This window comes from Rhineura floridana, chromosome 1 (assembly GCF_030035675.1).
Source record: "Rhineura floridana isolate rRhiFlo1 chromosome 1, rRhiFlo1.hap2, whole genome shotgun sequence".
Taxonomy (NCBI): domain Eukaryota; kingdom Metazoa; phylum Chordata; class Lepidosauria; order Squamata; family Rhineuridae; genus Rhineura; species Rhineura floridana.
The window spans coordinates 36,098,591-36,111,281 of record NC_084480.1 but is presented as its reverse complement, the minus strand read 5'-3'; the positions used below and the strand labels follow the sequence as shown (position 1 = coordinate 36,111,281).

Below are 12,691 nucleotides of genomic sequence, written 5' to 3'. Positions count from 1 at the left end.
AGCCAAAAGGCACTGCCCTGTACTTATTTATTTATTTATTTTATTTTATTTATATACCGCCCTAAGCCTAACAGCTCTCTGGGCGGTATACATAAAAGGTAACAGCTCAATATATAACTTCAATAAATATAAAAGGCAAAAACCAAAAACAAACAAACAACAACAAAAACCAAACAACATCATAATATAACACTAGTAAAATACAATTACAAATACACTATAAAAACAGATTAAAATACACTTTAAAATGCCTGGGAGTATAAAAAGGTTTTCACCCGACGCCGAAAAAATAACAGCGTCGGCGCCAGGCGCACCTCATCTGGAAAACTGTTCCACAATTCGGGGGCTACCACCGAAAAGGCCCTAGATCTGGTCACCACCCTCCGAGCTTCTCAATGAGATGGCACTCGGAGGAGGGCCTTAGATGTTGAGCGCAGTGTACGGGTAGGTTCATATTGGGAGAGGCGTTCCACCGGGTATTGCGGTCCCATGCCGTGTAAGGCTTTATAGGTCAAAACCAGCACTTTGAATCTAGCCCGGAAACAAATAGGAAGCCAGCGCAGACGGGCCAGAACGGGTGTTATATGAGCAGACCTTCTGGTCCGCGTCAGTAGTCTGGCCGCTGCATTCTGGACTAGCTGTAGTTTCCGAATTATCTTCAAGGGCAGCCCAACATAGAGCGCATTGCAGTAGTCCAATCTAGAAGTTACCAGAGCATGAACAACAGAGGTGAGGTCATCACCGTCCAGATAGGGACATAGCTGGGCTACCAAGCGAAGATGGTAGAAGGCATTCCGTGCCACCGAGGCCACCTGGGCCTCCAATGACAAGGAAGGATCGAAAAGAACTCCCAAGCTACGAACCTGTTCCTTCAAGGGGAGTGTAACCCCATCGAGAATAGGATGAATATCCACCAACTGGGCAGGGGAAGCACTCACCAACATCGTCTCAGTCTTGTCTGGATTGAGCTTCAGTTTGTTCGCTCTCATCCAGTCCATTATCGCGGCCAGGCAACTGGTAGTGCTGATTGCCGTAAGTGAAGCAGAGGTACTTGTGATGCTGGGGATGGGTTGGCACATGGAGATAAGCCTCAGTTAGGTCTATGGAGGCTAAGAAGTCTCGTGGCTGAAGCACTTCCCTTATGGAAACCAAAGTTTCCATGCAAAATTTTCAGTATCTTAGAAATCTGTTCAGAAATGTTAGGTCTAGCACAGCCCTCCAAACACCCCCTTTCTTCGGCACAATAAAGAGCAGAGAATAAACACCACAGAATTTCTAGTCCTGTTGAACTGGTTCTAAGGCCACATCTGCAGTAGATGGTCTATTGCCTCCTGTACTAGTCTGCACTTCTCTGGATCTGAATAAATTGGAGAAGGGATAAATCTTCTTGGAGGCGTAGCCTGAAACTATTTGATACCCGTGACGCACTGCATTCCTGACCCAGCGGTCTGATGTTGTTGCCTCCCACAGGATTAACAGCGCCTTGTTGCAGATTACCGGCCTCTCTCTGTACTACTACAAGAGTGAATGGGCCACACGCTGACTGTGCGGCAGTTAGTTGCCGAGTAAAATGGTGGCTGCCTCTGTGCATGCTGCTGCAGCTTGTCTTTTTAATGGTCACGTTGCCTAAGTGGGCTGTAGGCACTACTGCACCAACCACTCCTGCCGCTTTGTGCCGATTTTAAATTTTTAGAGTGCTCTGTGGAGAGTTTGTTACAATCCTTAGACATTTCGCCCTTAGCAAGGGAGGTTTGTTTGGCTGTTTCTTTTTTTCCAGCCCAAAATACTGTTAACAAAACTGAGGAATTAGCCCTGAAAATTCATTCACTGTAAGGGGAATAACTTAAAACTCCTCAGCTAATCACCAGGGTAATTCAGGGAATCAAATGTTTAGAGTAATTAATTCTACAATAAATTAATCAACGGACACAACAGTCACAGACACTCACACCAATTCATTAATAAACTGTCTGAAACCTTCCATACACATTCACACCAATTAATTTACAACACTGAAGAATAATTCAAGCTTAAATAAGGATATAAGCTAGCCGGACTGAAGAACAAGGCAAAATCAGTACTGCTCAAGTGAGGCAGGAAAAACGAACTAGTAGTCCGTGGGAGGGGCTGTGGTGACGGTATATTGGAGTGTTAACTCTTTCTTGCCTCAAGCTCTAGCAAAAGAAGACAGTACTCACTTGGGGGTGTCCTGATGCCCACTGGAGAACACAGCATCTCTAGAAGCTTGTGTAGGACCTAAGTGTCCACAGCTTCTCAAAATGGTAGAAAGTAGCTAGCCTTGTCTCCCCCCCCCCCGCTGGCAGGTCCTGGCACCAAGTCTGGTGGATGTAGAAGAGACTCTGGAGTTTTGTGGGGGTAAGGCTCTAAGGCTTGGCTGAGAACCTGTTCCTATTCCACTGGGATCTGGAAGTTCTGGAATCTCTTGGACAAAGAGACAACCTAGGGTGGTATCCAACACATCCCATCAGCAAAGGATTACCACTAGTGCAGTGGAACTCACCCCTTTCATCTGCATGCCTCCCCAAACCTGTTCCAGAGGATTGGGGGAACATCTAGAACAGATTTAGGGGATGCATTGGTGGAGAAAGGGAAAGTCCCACTGCACTAGCACTGACAGGGTCCTGACTTAGTGCTATGCTAGTTACAACTTCCAGAACTGAAAAGAATACTAAGAGTGACCAGGAGTTCTCATCTCATTTTTTTTTAAATGGGAGGTGTGCATAGCTTTCTTTTTTGCCTTTGTTTTCTATGAGCACCTCCTTGTGTTTATCTGCCCCAAAAGAACAGATTCCCTTAACGCTGGATCAAGAAAGGCTGTCCTTGTTTCAGTGGAGTAGTCAGAGGGTGTGTCAAGCGAAGTGGCCTCTATGGCACAAGCCACAAATTAGACAGGAAGGGTTCTGAAATCCAAGTCATTATCCTCACATAAGTCCTCTAGCCAAAGCATGGAGGCTCTAGTGAAAATGGAAGCAGAAGAGGAGGCCCTTAGGTTTAAGGTTAAGGCCTCTTGAGATTTTGAGTTCTCCTGGTTTTCTTTCAGTTCCCAAGAAGAGTGTCATCCTTGGGTAGGATTAATCCAAAGAAGGCTGCAACTGAGGCATCTACTACAGGGCCCTTCAGCACTTCCATAATTTCACAGGCAATAGTATCTTCACCACTGTTGTGGCTTTTTTGACCTGTAGAGCAGAGGCCCATTCAATATGTAAACTGACAAGGGGGGGAACACAGAACTATTCTAGTAATAGTTTTAGTTTCAGGAAGGATCACAACACCTCTGGAGGGGGGCTGGATCACTTGCATTGCAGCTGAGTTGGGGAGAAAGAGATGGATCTGGTCAATAGATGGAAAATAATCCTCATTATGAAATAATGCGTTAGTTTTTTGGGGGACGCTCTATTAGAAGAGCTACCCACCAGTTGCCTTCCTCTTTTTCAGAATCTAAGGGGTTAATATTCCTTACTACAGGAGAAATCCCAAGAAGGTGAACAGCTGGGGAAAGCCGGTTATGCTTCAGGAAGATGAGGTGGTTAGATTCCTCTCAGCAATGTCCTTATCTAGAGTGCTTGTTCTTGGAAAAGGGGAGAGATGTCTGAAGCCTAGGCAGTAGGTGTTTTTGAGGTCTCCCTTCCCTGAGGATGTAAGCCATGCCATGCAGATAATTGAAGACGGAACAATTATTCTCTTTAAACTGCTTGTCTAGGAGGGTAGAGCAGTGTTTTGAGCCTGCAGAGTCTGGGAGGGGTAAGGATGAATTAGTGAAGAGGCCTGTAGGAAGCAGTGGCTGAGAGAAGACTGCAGCAATGGGGTAGCAGTTACTATATCAACCTTCTTACTATTGGAATGGCACCAAAGATGACAGAGGAATCCTTTGCCCCTCCCCCATAAGCCAAGCTGTGGAGCTCTGGGACACTGTCGCATCTGCTCCTCCTAGGCCTCCCAACCCGTTCTGCAAATGTTTTTACTCTCGTCACCCAGGATTTCTATGTTTGAGGGAATTTGTTGTTGAGTGAAATAGACAATCAGAGAAGCAAGCAGCACCAAAGGACTAAATAGCATGTGAGGTAGCCAATTCTAAAACAGGATAGAGATGGCACAGGTGCTGGCCTAACTGGATCCCACAGGTGCTAGTATCTGTGCACTGGTCTTGTGCTGAATGTGCACAATGGCATGGTAAAGACTAACAGCTAGAGATTCCATGGGGCTAGCCTGCTGTTTTTTAACTGTTGTAGGAGACTTAAATAACCCTGTTCTTTTTTCCAGTGAAAGTTTCCCCATTATAATCATTATTATTTTGATATTATTTATGGAACTTATATTCCACCCTTTGCTGCCAGGGCAGCAAACACATCAACGAGCAATTTTTTTTAAAAAAAATCTAAAAACAGTTAGTTAAAAACATTCTTTCATCCAGTGATTCCCGAGATTGCCAGGAAGAGCCATCAAATGATTGGGTAAACAGGAATGTTTTCAAATTCCTCCTAAAAGTCAATAATGATGGAGACAGACTCACCTCAGCAGGGAGGGCATTCCACAAACAGGAAGCCATCACTGAAAAGGCCTTGTCATGGGTCAACACCAACCAGTCACTGAAGATAGACGCAGATGAAGGAAGAAAGGAGGAATAAGCAGGTAGGGGAAGGAAGGAACTTCTAAGGAGGTAAAAGCATAGGGGGGAAGAGGCAAGTCATAGCTAAGATCTGCAGGAAGTAGAGCACAACGGAGATAGTAACAAAGAGCTCTGTCCCAAGGCAAAGACTGGGATACATCTCAAGAGCATGTCAAATGGTCCCCTGCCTCTCCTAGGTGGAGGGAGGGATTAACTCATTAGTGAGTAGATGCCTCCACATCAAGGAAAGAGTGCATCTTACACTATTAGTAATATGATTCTACTGCTATATAAAACACACAAAACTGCTTATCCTACTGTTGATATTAATTCAAAACAATTCACATTGAACACTGCCCAGATGCTGATAATTGGGGAACTAAATTTCTGTATTTTCTATGTTTCATCTCAGGACCAAAGCCATTATTAAGACTGACAGTAAACATGGGAATTCTAAACTTCGTTAACTTTACAGCCTTACCTCCTCTCCTAGGAACAACTCTGTTCGACTGGCTGTCTTCATCATCAACGTCTTCCATAACAAAACAAAAATAAGCAATTAACTTAGTTCTCAGTTCTGCAGATATTTAAAATCTCTTTAAATCTCTTTTCATTATCAATTAGCAAAGCTTACATTTATCTCTCAATTCAAATGAACACAGATGTTACCTAAAGTAAAGAATGTTATTTCTCACATTTGTGGCCAGTAAAGAAAATTCTAAACTGTTTTATTTTTATCAAATTACTTGTTTACTGATCAATTAAGTTTTTTAAAATATTAGATCAATCTCAGCGTTCAAGCTGACCAAGCGAGCAAGAGCGTAACAGCCTGCTGGGTCAGGCCAAAGGTCAATTTGGTCCAGCATTCTGTTCTCACAGTGGCCAACCAGATGCCTATGGGAAGCCTGCAAGCAGGAACAAAGTACGACAGTGCTCACCTCAATTGTGATTTCCAGCAACTTGTATTCAGAGGCATACTGCCTCTAACAGCAGAGGAAAAACAAAGCCAGTTTAGCTAGTAGCTTTATCTTTCATTTATCTGTCTAATCCTCTTTTAAAGCCATCCAAGTTAGTGGCCATAATTATCAGTTGTGGGATAGCAACAAAGAATTCTCCAACCAAGGGAGCATATCCATCCTCAATGTCCTTCTTAATCAGCAGGTCCAACAGGGGAGGAAAAAAGTTATCAATGTGCATATCATTCACCCCTTGTTAACAAATGAAGGGAATCAAAAGGTATTCACAACCCTTGCTCACTCTGTATATCCTTGCATTGATATCTTGACTCATTTGCACACAGGAATGGTCACAGATTAGAATTTTATTTCCAACATGAAGAGAAGATATTCAACCTGGCCTCATGCCAAGTTAGCCAATATAAGTTAGTGATGGAGTATGTTAACAAACCCATCTCTACATAGCCAGCACAGACAAGCTATGAATTAATTCATAATGGGTACACCATTCTGTGCCCAATACATGCTTAATTGTCAATGTTCGAAACCTCACTATCCTTGCAGAGGTATTACAAAATAGCACAAAGCATATTCATGGGATTTCCTGGGCATATGATCTCTTAGGGTAGTCCCCCTTGCAGATGAAAGTGGTACTGTAAGGGAGGAAAATTTTCCTCTCCTCCTTAAAACCCATGCCTCTGAAACCCTCCACAACAGATTTAGACAAGAGGGAAGGAGAAATCACCAAAAATTACCTCTCTCCCTGTGCCCTTGAAGGTTGCATTCCATCAGCAGAGGGGATGAGTGAATAGCATGCAATGAAAACAAGGACAAAAGCCATTTAATCTTTAATATTTTGAGCAACCGTTAAAACTACATGTCCCACATCATGTTGACAACAAAGCTGCATTCACCCAGAATATGCTTGCTTGTCAAACTGTGATGGGAATCCTGTGGCCTCCAGATGTTTATTTATTATTTGATTTGTTATTATTATTTATTATATCATTTGATATTGGACTCCCAACCCCTATCAACCCCAGCCGGCATGGTCATTTGTCAGAAATGATGAGTTGTAGTCTAGCCATACAACTAAGTTTGGATTGCCCTAGCTATGACTGATGGAATACACCACTGCAATTAGTTATTTTAGGAGGAGGAACATGCCAATTTTCAGCAATTATATAGGCTCTTCAACAGTGTTCAAAACTCACTTAAACTCAGTTTATTTATTTATTGCATTTGTATACTGTCCCATAGCCGAAGGTCTCTGGGCGGTTTAAAACAATATTGCACCATAACATAAATATGTGCAAAAGGTAGATTGTCAGATTTTATTATAGTATTGCTAGGCTGGTTTTATTTATTTATAGCTTAATGAATTATTGCATGTTATAATTGTCTTGCTGTGCACATAGTCTAGAAAATATTTCTATTATGAGTAAATAGAGGGACAGGTCCTGGCAGGAATTTGTAACTGTACCTCTCACAAAACCTGAATATTTCATTTCTTCAAATTTATTTCCAGGTGTAGCTGTAAAAGCAAGAGAAAGGCAAATGTTCTGCAATTCTGTTCACTCAAATTTCAAAGAGTGCAAAAACAGACTTTCTACCCCTCACAAGTATCTGTCCTTATACTTCTTGGCTTCCTGACGCTACTGGCCTCCCATAATTAAAGCATATTTAATATGGAAGAGACACAGGCTAATACAGTCACACTTTTATGTTGCAGGCAGAACGCAAATCCAATCTCAATGTAAACTGCTTATTTCAAAGCCCTATTGAATTCAATTCAGTACTACTGAATTCAAATCAGGTAAGTGTGCACAGGAGTGCAGCCTCAAGCTCATTTTTCACGTTCCTCTCAGAACCGGTAGTATAAAGGCATAGTGCCACATGCTTCAGATGGGCCAGAATGAATGTTTAATGTATCCTCATAGTCAACATTATATCAATTTCAACTGTTATGATTTCATTTACCACAAAGACATTCTTTTTATCAGTTTATTCTAAAGTTACTCAAGCTCTCTCTTAATTTCTATGAAACAACTTTTTATGCATACCAAAGCATTTTCAAGGTTACTGAAACAATTTATTAATTTGGCCAAGTTGGTTCAACATTTAAAAGCTTGATTAGTAATAAAGATAAAACTGCAAGTGCCAGGAAACAACTTCCTTGTGCTAACATCTGCATTTGATAAATACAAATGAAACAAAATAATTTACCTCTGTTACCAAAAGTCCCTCCACTTCCAAAGCCACCTGTTGGTCTGTCTTCTCCATTTGATTTTCCATGAACACCTAACAAATTTTAATATTTGTTTACTAGCCAATAAGTTTACCCATAGATGATTACTTTGTTTACAAGTTTAGATAGCTTTTCAACTGACCTTTACTTATATCAAGTAATTTTAAATATGGAGACTGTGAGCTAGTTTGCATGAGATAGTAATCAAACTATGGCTTACTTGCAGGGGTGGAAAACCTCCTATCTACAGGGCAATCTTGGCCTATGAGGCCATTTTCTCCAAACCACATGCACCCACCCATCAGCTGATGTTAATTTATTTATCTGATTTATATCCAGCCCTTTCTCCCAATAGGAGCCCAGTGCTGTTAGTGATGATGTCAGCTGATGGGAAGGGTTTAATCCTGTATTAGTGCGCCCTGTCCCTATCAGGGAAAAGGATAGCATAGTCAAGGCAGAATTTAATTTCCGCTCATCACCTGATGAGCAAAGGTTAAACCCTGCTCAGTCAAACAGGAGGAGGGGAGGTTCCTGTTTGAACCTCCAAGAGCTTGAACTGATCAGCCTTGTGTTTCTCCATTAAATATCCAAACAGGCAGCAAAGAAGCAGCAGTGGGAGAGCAGAGAAATAGGCTTCTTTCTCCTCTGCCTGTTCATTTAATGGAGAAGCATGGGGCTACTTCACACAGCAAAGAGCCCTTTTACTGTTTGCAAAGGGCTTTCAGACAGTCCTCCGCTATTCCTGTTTGACCCTCCAGAGGCTAAAATGGGACCACAGGGCTGTCAGGAAGCAATCTGCATACAGCAAAAGTGCTCTTTGCTGTATGAAGCACCTCCATGCTTCTCCTTTAAATAAATATCAGAGCAGGTAGGCCATAATGGGGAGCAGAGAAAGAAGCTACTTTCTCCTGCCCTGTTGCCCAATTGTTTGAAGCAGCCCTGTGTTTCTCCTCTAAACACCAAAGACTGCTTTTGCTGTTTGCAAAGGTCTTTTCCCCTGGGACCTGTTTGAGCCTCTGGAGGGTGAGGGGTGTGTGAAAGCTCTGTGTTATCATGTCAGGTGGGTTACCCTGCCCACCTTTCAAATTTGGCTCATAAGGTGGAGTCTAATTAGAGTCTGACCTGTGGTTACAAAAAGGTTCCCCACTCCTGGTTTAATGAGACCATGCAAATGCGTGGGCTCCTAGAGAGATGCCTGCAGTCACTCTGCTCTTCAATCGTCCTTTTTACTGTGGTGGTGAACTGAGCTAATCCAAGGATTATAGCTTGTAATTAGCGAGGAGAAGCTTAACTACAAACTCTCGCTTAATGCAGCAGTAAAAAGTACTAGTGGACAGCAAAGCAGCTACAAGCTCCTCTTCAGGAGCGCACACATTTGTGCAGCCTCAGCACACAGCCTTGGCTTACCATGACTTGCAAACCAGCTCTATGGTTCAATTCAGGTATTACACACAACCATGGCTCATCTCACTGCACAATTCCCTTATTTAAGCAATGCTAAACTTTGATCTAGTACTAGTAGCAGGGATCAGTACTATTTTTTAATTAAATGTATATCTTGCCCTTCCCTCCCAAGAGCCCAGGGTGCACTAGACTTGGGTGCCCCTCTACCCTTGTACTGATCAAATACTTCCATTCCTTGTTTAGTGGCAAACTTGCTTGTGCTTCTCACAACTATTCTATTGCTGAATGCAGTCGATGGCTGCATTTAGTTGATCTTATCTTGATTTCGTATAGCCACTTTTGTACAGCAAAGCATCTGTACATCTGAGAAAGAGGACAGTACCAGTTCAGTTCTTTAAGCCAATATATCCTCCAAGCCTAGCCAATGGCTTGGCCTGGTGCCTGAATTGACAACCAAGGTTAGGGGTGATGACTGGATTGACAAACCATATTTACAACAATCACTCCACCTACAGAGGCTGCTGCACCATGAAGATGGAAGTGAACTTACAAAGTGTAAGAGCTGGGGAAAACTAAAACAGACAGGCAGCACTGAACTGTGGTTTGCCCACTCTATGTCTGCAAGCTCAAAACCAGAGTTTGGCCTGATGTGTGAACTGAGCCTATTAAGAAATAGTGTGCATGCAAGAGAAAACATTCTGCATACACAATTATTTGGTAGTTGAGTTTTTACCACGCACTGAAACCTACAGAATTATGATTTGCATGCTGTGTACGTTTGATGACTCTGCAGTCCATCCGGCTGACATTAAATAACTTAATGAATAATCATCCCCTATTCTCTCCCACACACACTGGCCTATGTAAATGCTTTAGGCCTGGGGTGGAGAACCTCTGATCCACAGACCAGATGTGGTTTTCCTATCTAGCCAGCAGCCACCCTCCCTAGTGCCAAAATTAAGGTTTATAAAAGCTACCTATTACAGCAGCCTTTCCCAACCAGTGTGCCTTCAGATGTTGTTGGACCACAATTCCCAACTTTCCTGACCATTAGCAATGCTGGCTGAGGCTGATGGGAGTTGTGGTCCAACAACATCTGGAGGCACACTGGTTTGGAAAGGCTGTATTACAGCCAACAGGAGGCTTTTTAAAAAGGCTAAATGCTGCCCAGGAGGCCAATTTTAGAGGGAAGGCTGCAGATGTGATGTGGATGGATGAAAGGGTTAATCTTTCCCCCCTTCTGCTGCGATTCCCCCTGCCACCAAAAAAAAAAAAAAAAAAACAGGCCTTCATGTCATAATTAGGCTTGTAGGATTTTTCCCTAGCCTAACTGTGGTAGTGGAGGGAGATGACCATGCAAGACTGGATGTGTGCAAGCATGCAAATTATGTAATGTGTGCAACACAAGTGTGGGTGGCCCACCCATTTTCATTTTGGCCATACTACCACTAGCATGCAGTCCCCAGAAAGTTGGCCATGACGGAATGCAATCCTCAGGTTGAAAAAGTCTCCCCATCCCTCCAATAGGCGGTCACCATTTAATGTTCAAGGTGTTCAGAACCGTAGTTTTCACAGCATCACCCATAGCCTCCTTTCAGATGTTAAACGTATCTTGATCTGTCTCCAAAGCCACTATACATGCAGTGAAAGCATACCACCATTAAACTGCATCACTGTGAATAGCACTATGCCCGATGAAAATCAGTAACTGTGCAAGCACAACATTAAGATAACTACTTGAAGATTCTAATACTACTTCTATTTCCTAGAATATAGATGGGAATATACAGCAATATATACCTCCAAATCTACGACCCCAAGGAGCTGCATTTTCAGTGGAAACCTTTCCTAAAAAGAAGTTATTTATCATTACACTGGGCATTTTAAAGATGTTCACAAGATACATATTTGGATGTGTGATTTAATATTAACAGATCTGCTGAAAACCCAAAGAATTATGAAAATATTAACACACTTTTAGTGATGTGATACACAAACTTTGCAAGTTACAACATCTGATGAATTATACTGATTATAGAACACAAACTTTCTAGTTTCTCAGCTCCATACAAAGTATTCCAACAAAACATTTTTTCACCTCCAACCACTACACCAGTATTCTTGGGTTTTAATATAGCTATTATATGACTTCATTACTTTATTATACTGAATATTTAAATATTCATGCAGCACAAACATAGGGAATGCACATTGGTTACAGTAAATGCAAATAATTATCCACAAACTGCAATAACTGCAGAGGGGGGTACTTGTCAGCATTTCTAGACAAAAGGCACAAATAACTGACTCTTTAATAAAAAAAATCCTAGAGAAATAAGGCAGTATCTTCACACAGAAGAGGGATTTCTATTCCAGATTTTTATTTTGAAAAATATTATACTGTTTTGAGACTACTCTCTTTTTGGTCTATTTTATTTTGACGAATCTGTTTCTTGACGATTGCCATTAATTGTTTCGATCCTGGGAACTGCATTTTGTTTACTTAACTATTGGAGAGATAAGGCTGTCTGCTCTGTTTATACTGTGATGTCACCAAGTTTGGAGTATTAACCCAATTGTTGCTGAAATAAGAAGTGGTTTTCCTATATTTTTCTTTTAAAATGGCAATTAAGAAAGTGGCTGAGAATCTGGAAATAACTATGTTTCAGAAAATAATGGATGAGATTGAGATAACGAAAATTGAATTGAGTAAAATGAAGCAGGAGATTAAAGATATAAGGGTCCCTGTGAGAGAGGTGACCCTGGAAGGGGTCCCTGTGAGAGAGGAGACCCCGGAGATTGGAATAGGGGTCCCTGTGAGAGAGGAGACCCTGGAGACTGGAATAGGGGTCCCTGTGAGAGAGGAGATCCCGGAGATTGGAACAAACGTGGAACAGGAACAAGATTTGGAGTCTATGGACTTTAGAAATAAAATCTATTGTTTGGAACTCAATGTTATCTCTGAAGAAATTAATGAAGATTCTAGAGATAAAGTTATCAATGGCATGGATTATCTTCTGGACTGGAATGATGTGATGGAGCCCAATATAGAGAAAATCTATGGAATTAACTGCAGCCATGTGACAATGGAAAAACTTTTAAGAGATGACCCAGTGTATTTTGAAAAAAAGAACAGAGATATGATTTTACAGCAGTATTTCAGCAACCTATTCAGAATGGATGGCAAGAAAATATTTGGGATAGAGGTAATTCCCATCAGACTCTTACTATATGACTATGGCTTTGACAGCAAGATTATTATGGAATACTGATAATGGAAGATTGGATATTGAAATTACTGGACTTAACAAGACTACTGAAGATGGAAGATGGAAAATGGAACTAATAGAGATAATAGAACAATGGCTACTGAAATTACTGAACCTAACAGATTCTGATGTGATGGATTAATTGAAATGTTTATTTTGACTATGGTTATGACAATAAGATTATCAT

At 41.6% G+C, this 12,691-nt stretch overlaps 1 protein-coding gene across 8 annotated transcripts in view; it reads right to left on the bottom strand.

The window, feature by feature from the left end:
* DDX4 (DEAD-box helicase 4) overlaps positions 1–12,691 on the bottom strand; it is an 88,834-nt gene that overhangs the window by 55,699 nt on the left and 20,444 nt on the right. For 4 of the 8 annotated variants that reach the window (XM_061618082.1, XM_061618102.1, XM_061618092.1 and 1 more), the window contains exons 4-8: positions 11,036–11,083; positions 7,810–7,884; positions 7,067–7,117; positions 6,339–6,353; positions 5,109–5,159 (exon numbers count right to left, since the gene is read on the bottom strand). In XM_061618082.1, the coding sequence (XP_061474066.1) occupies positions 5,109–5,159; positions 6,339–6,353; positions 7,067–7,117; positions 7,810–7,884; positions 11,036–11,083 (240 nt within the window). The remainder of the gene's footprint in view (positions 1–5,108; positions 5,160–6,338; positions 6,354–7,066; positions 7,118–7,809; positions 7,885–11,035; positions 11,084–12,691) is intronic. The other 4 variants (XM_061618121.1, XM_061618130.1, XM_061618112.1 and 1 more) reach the window with 3 other exon arrangements.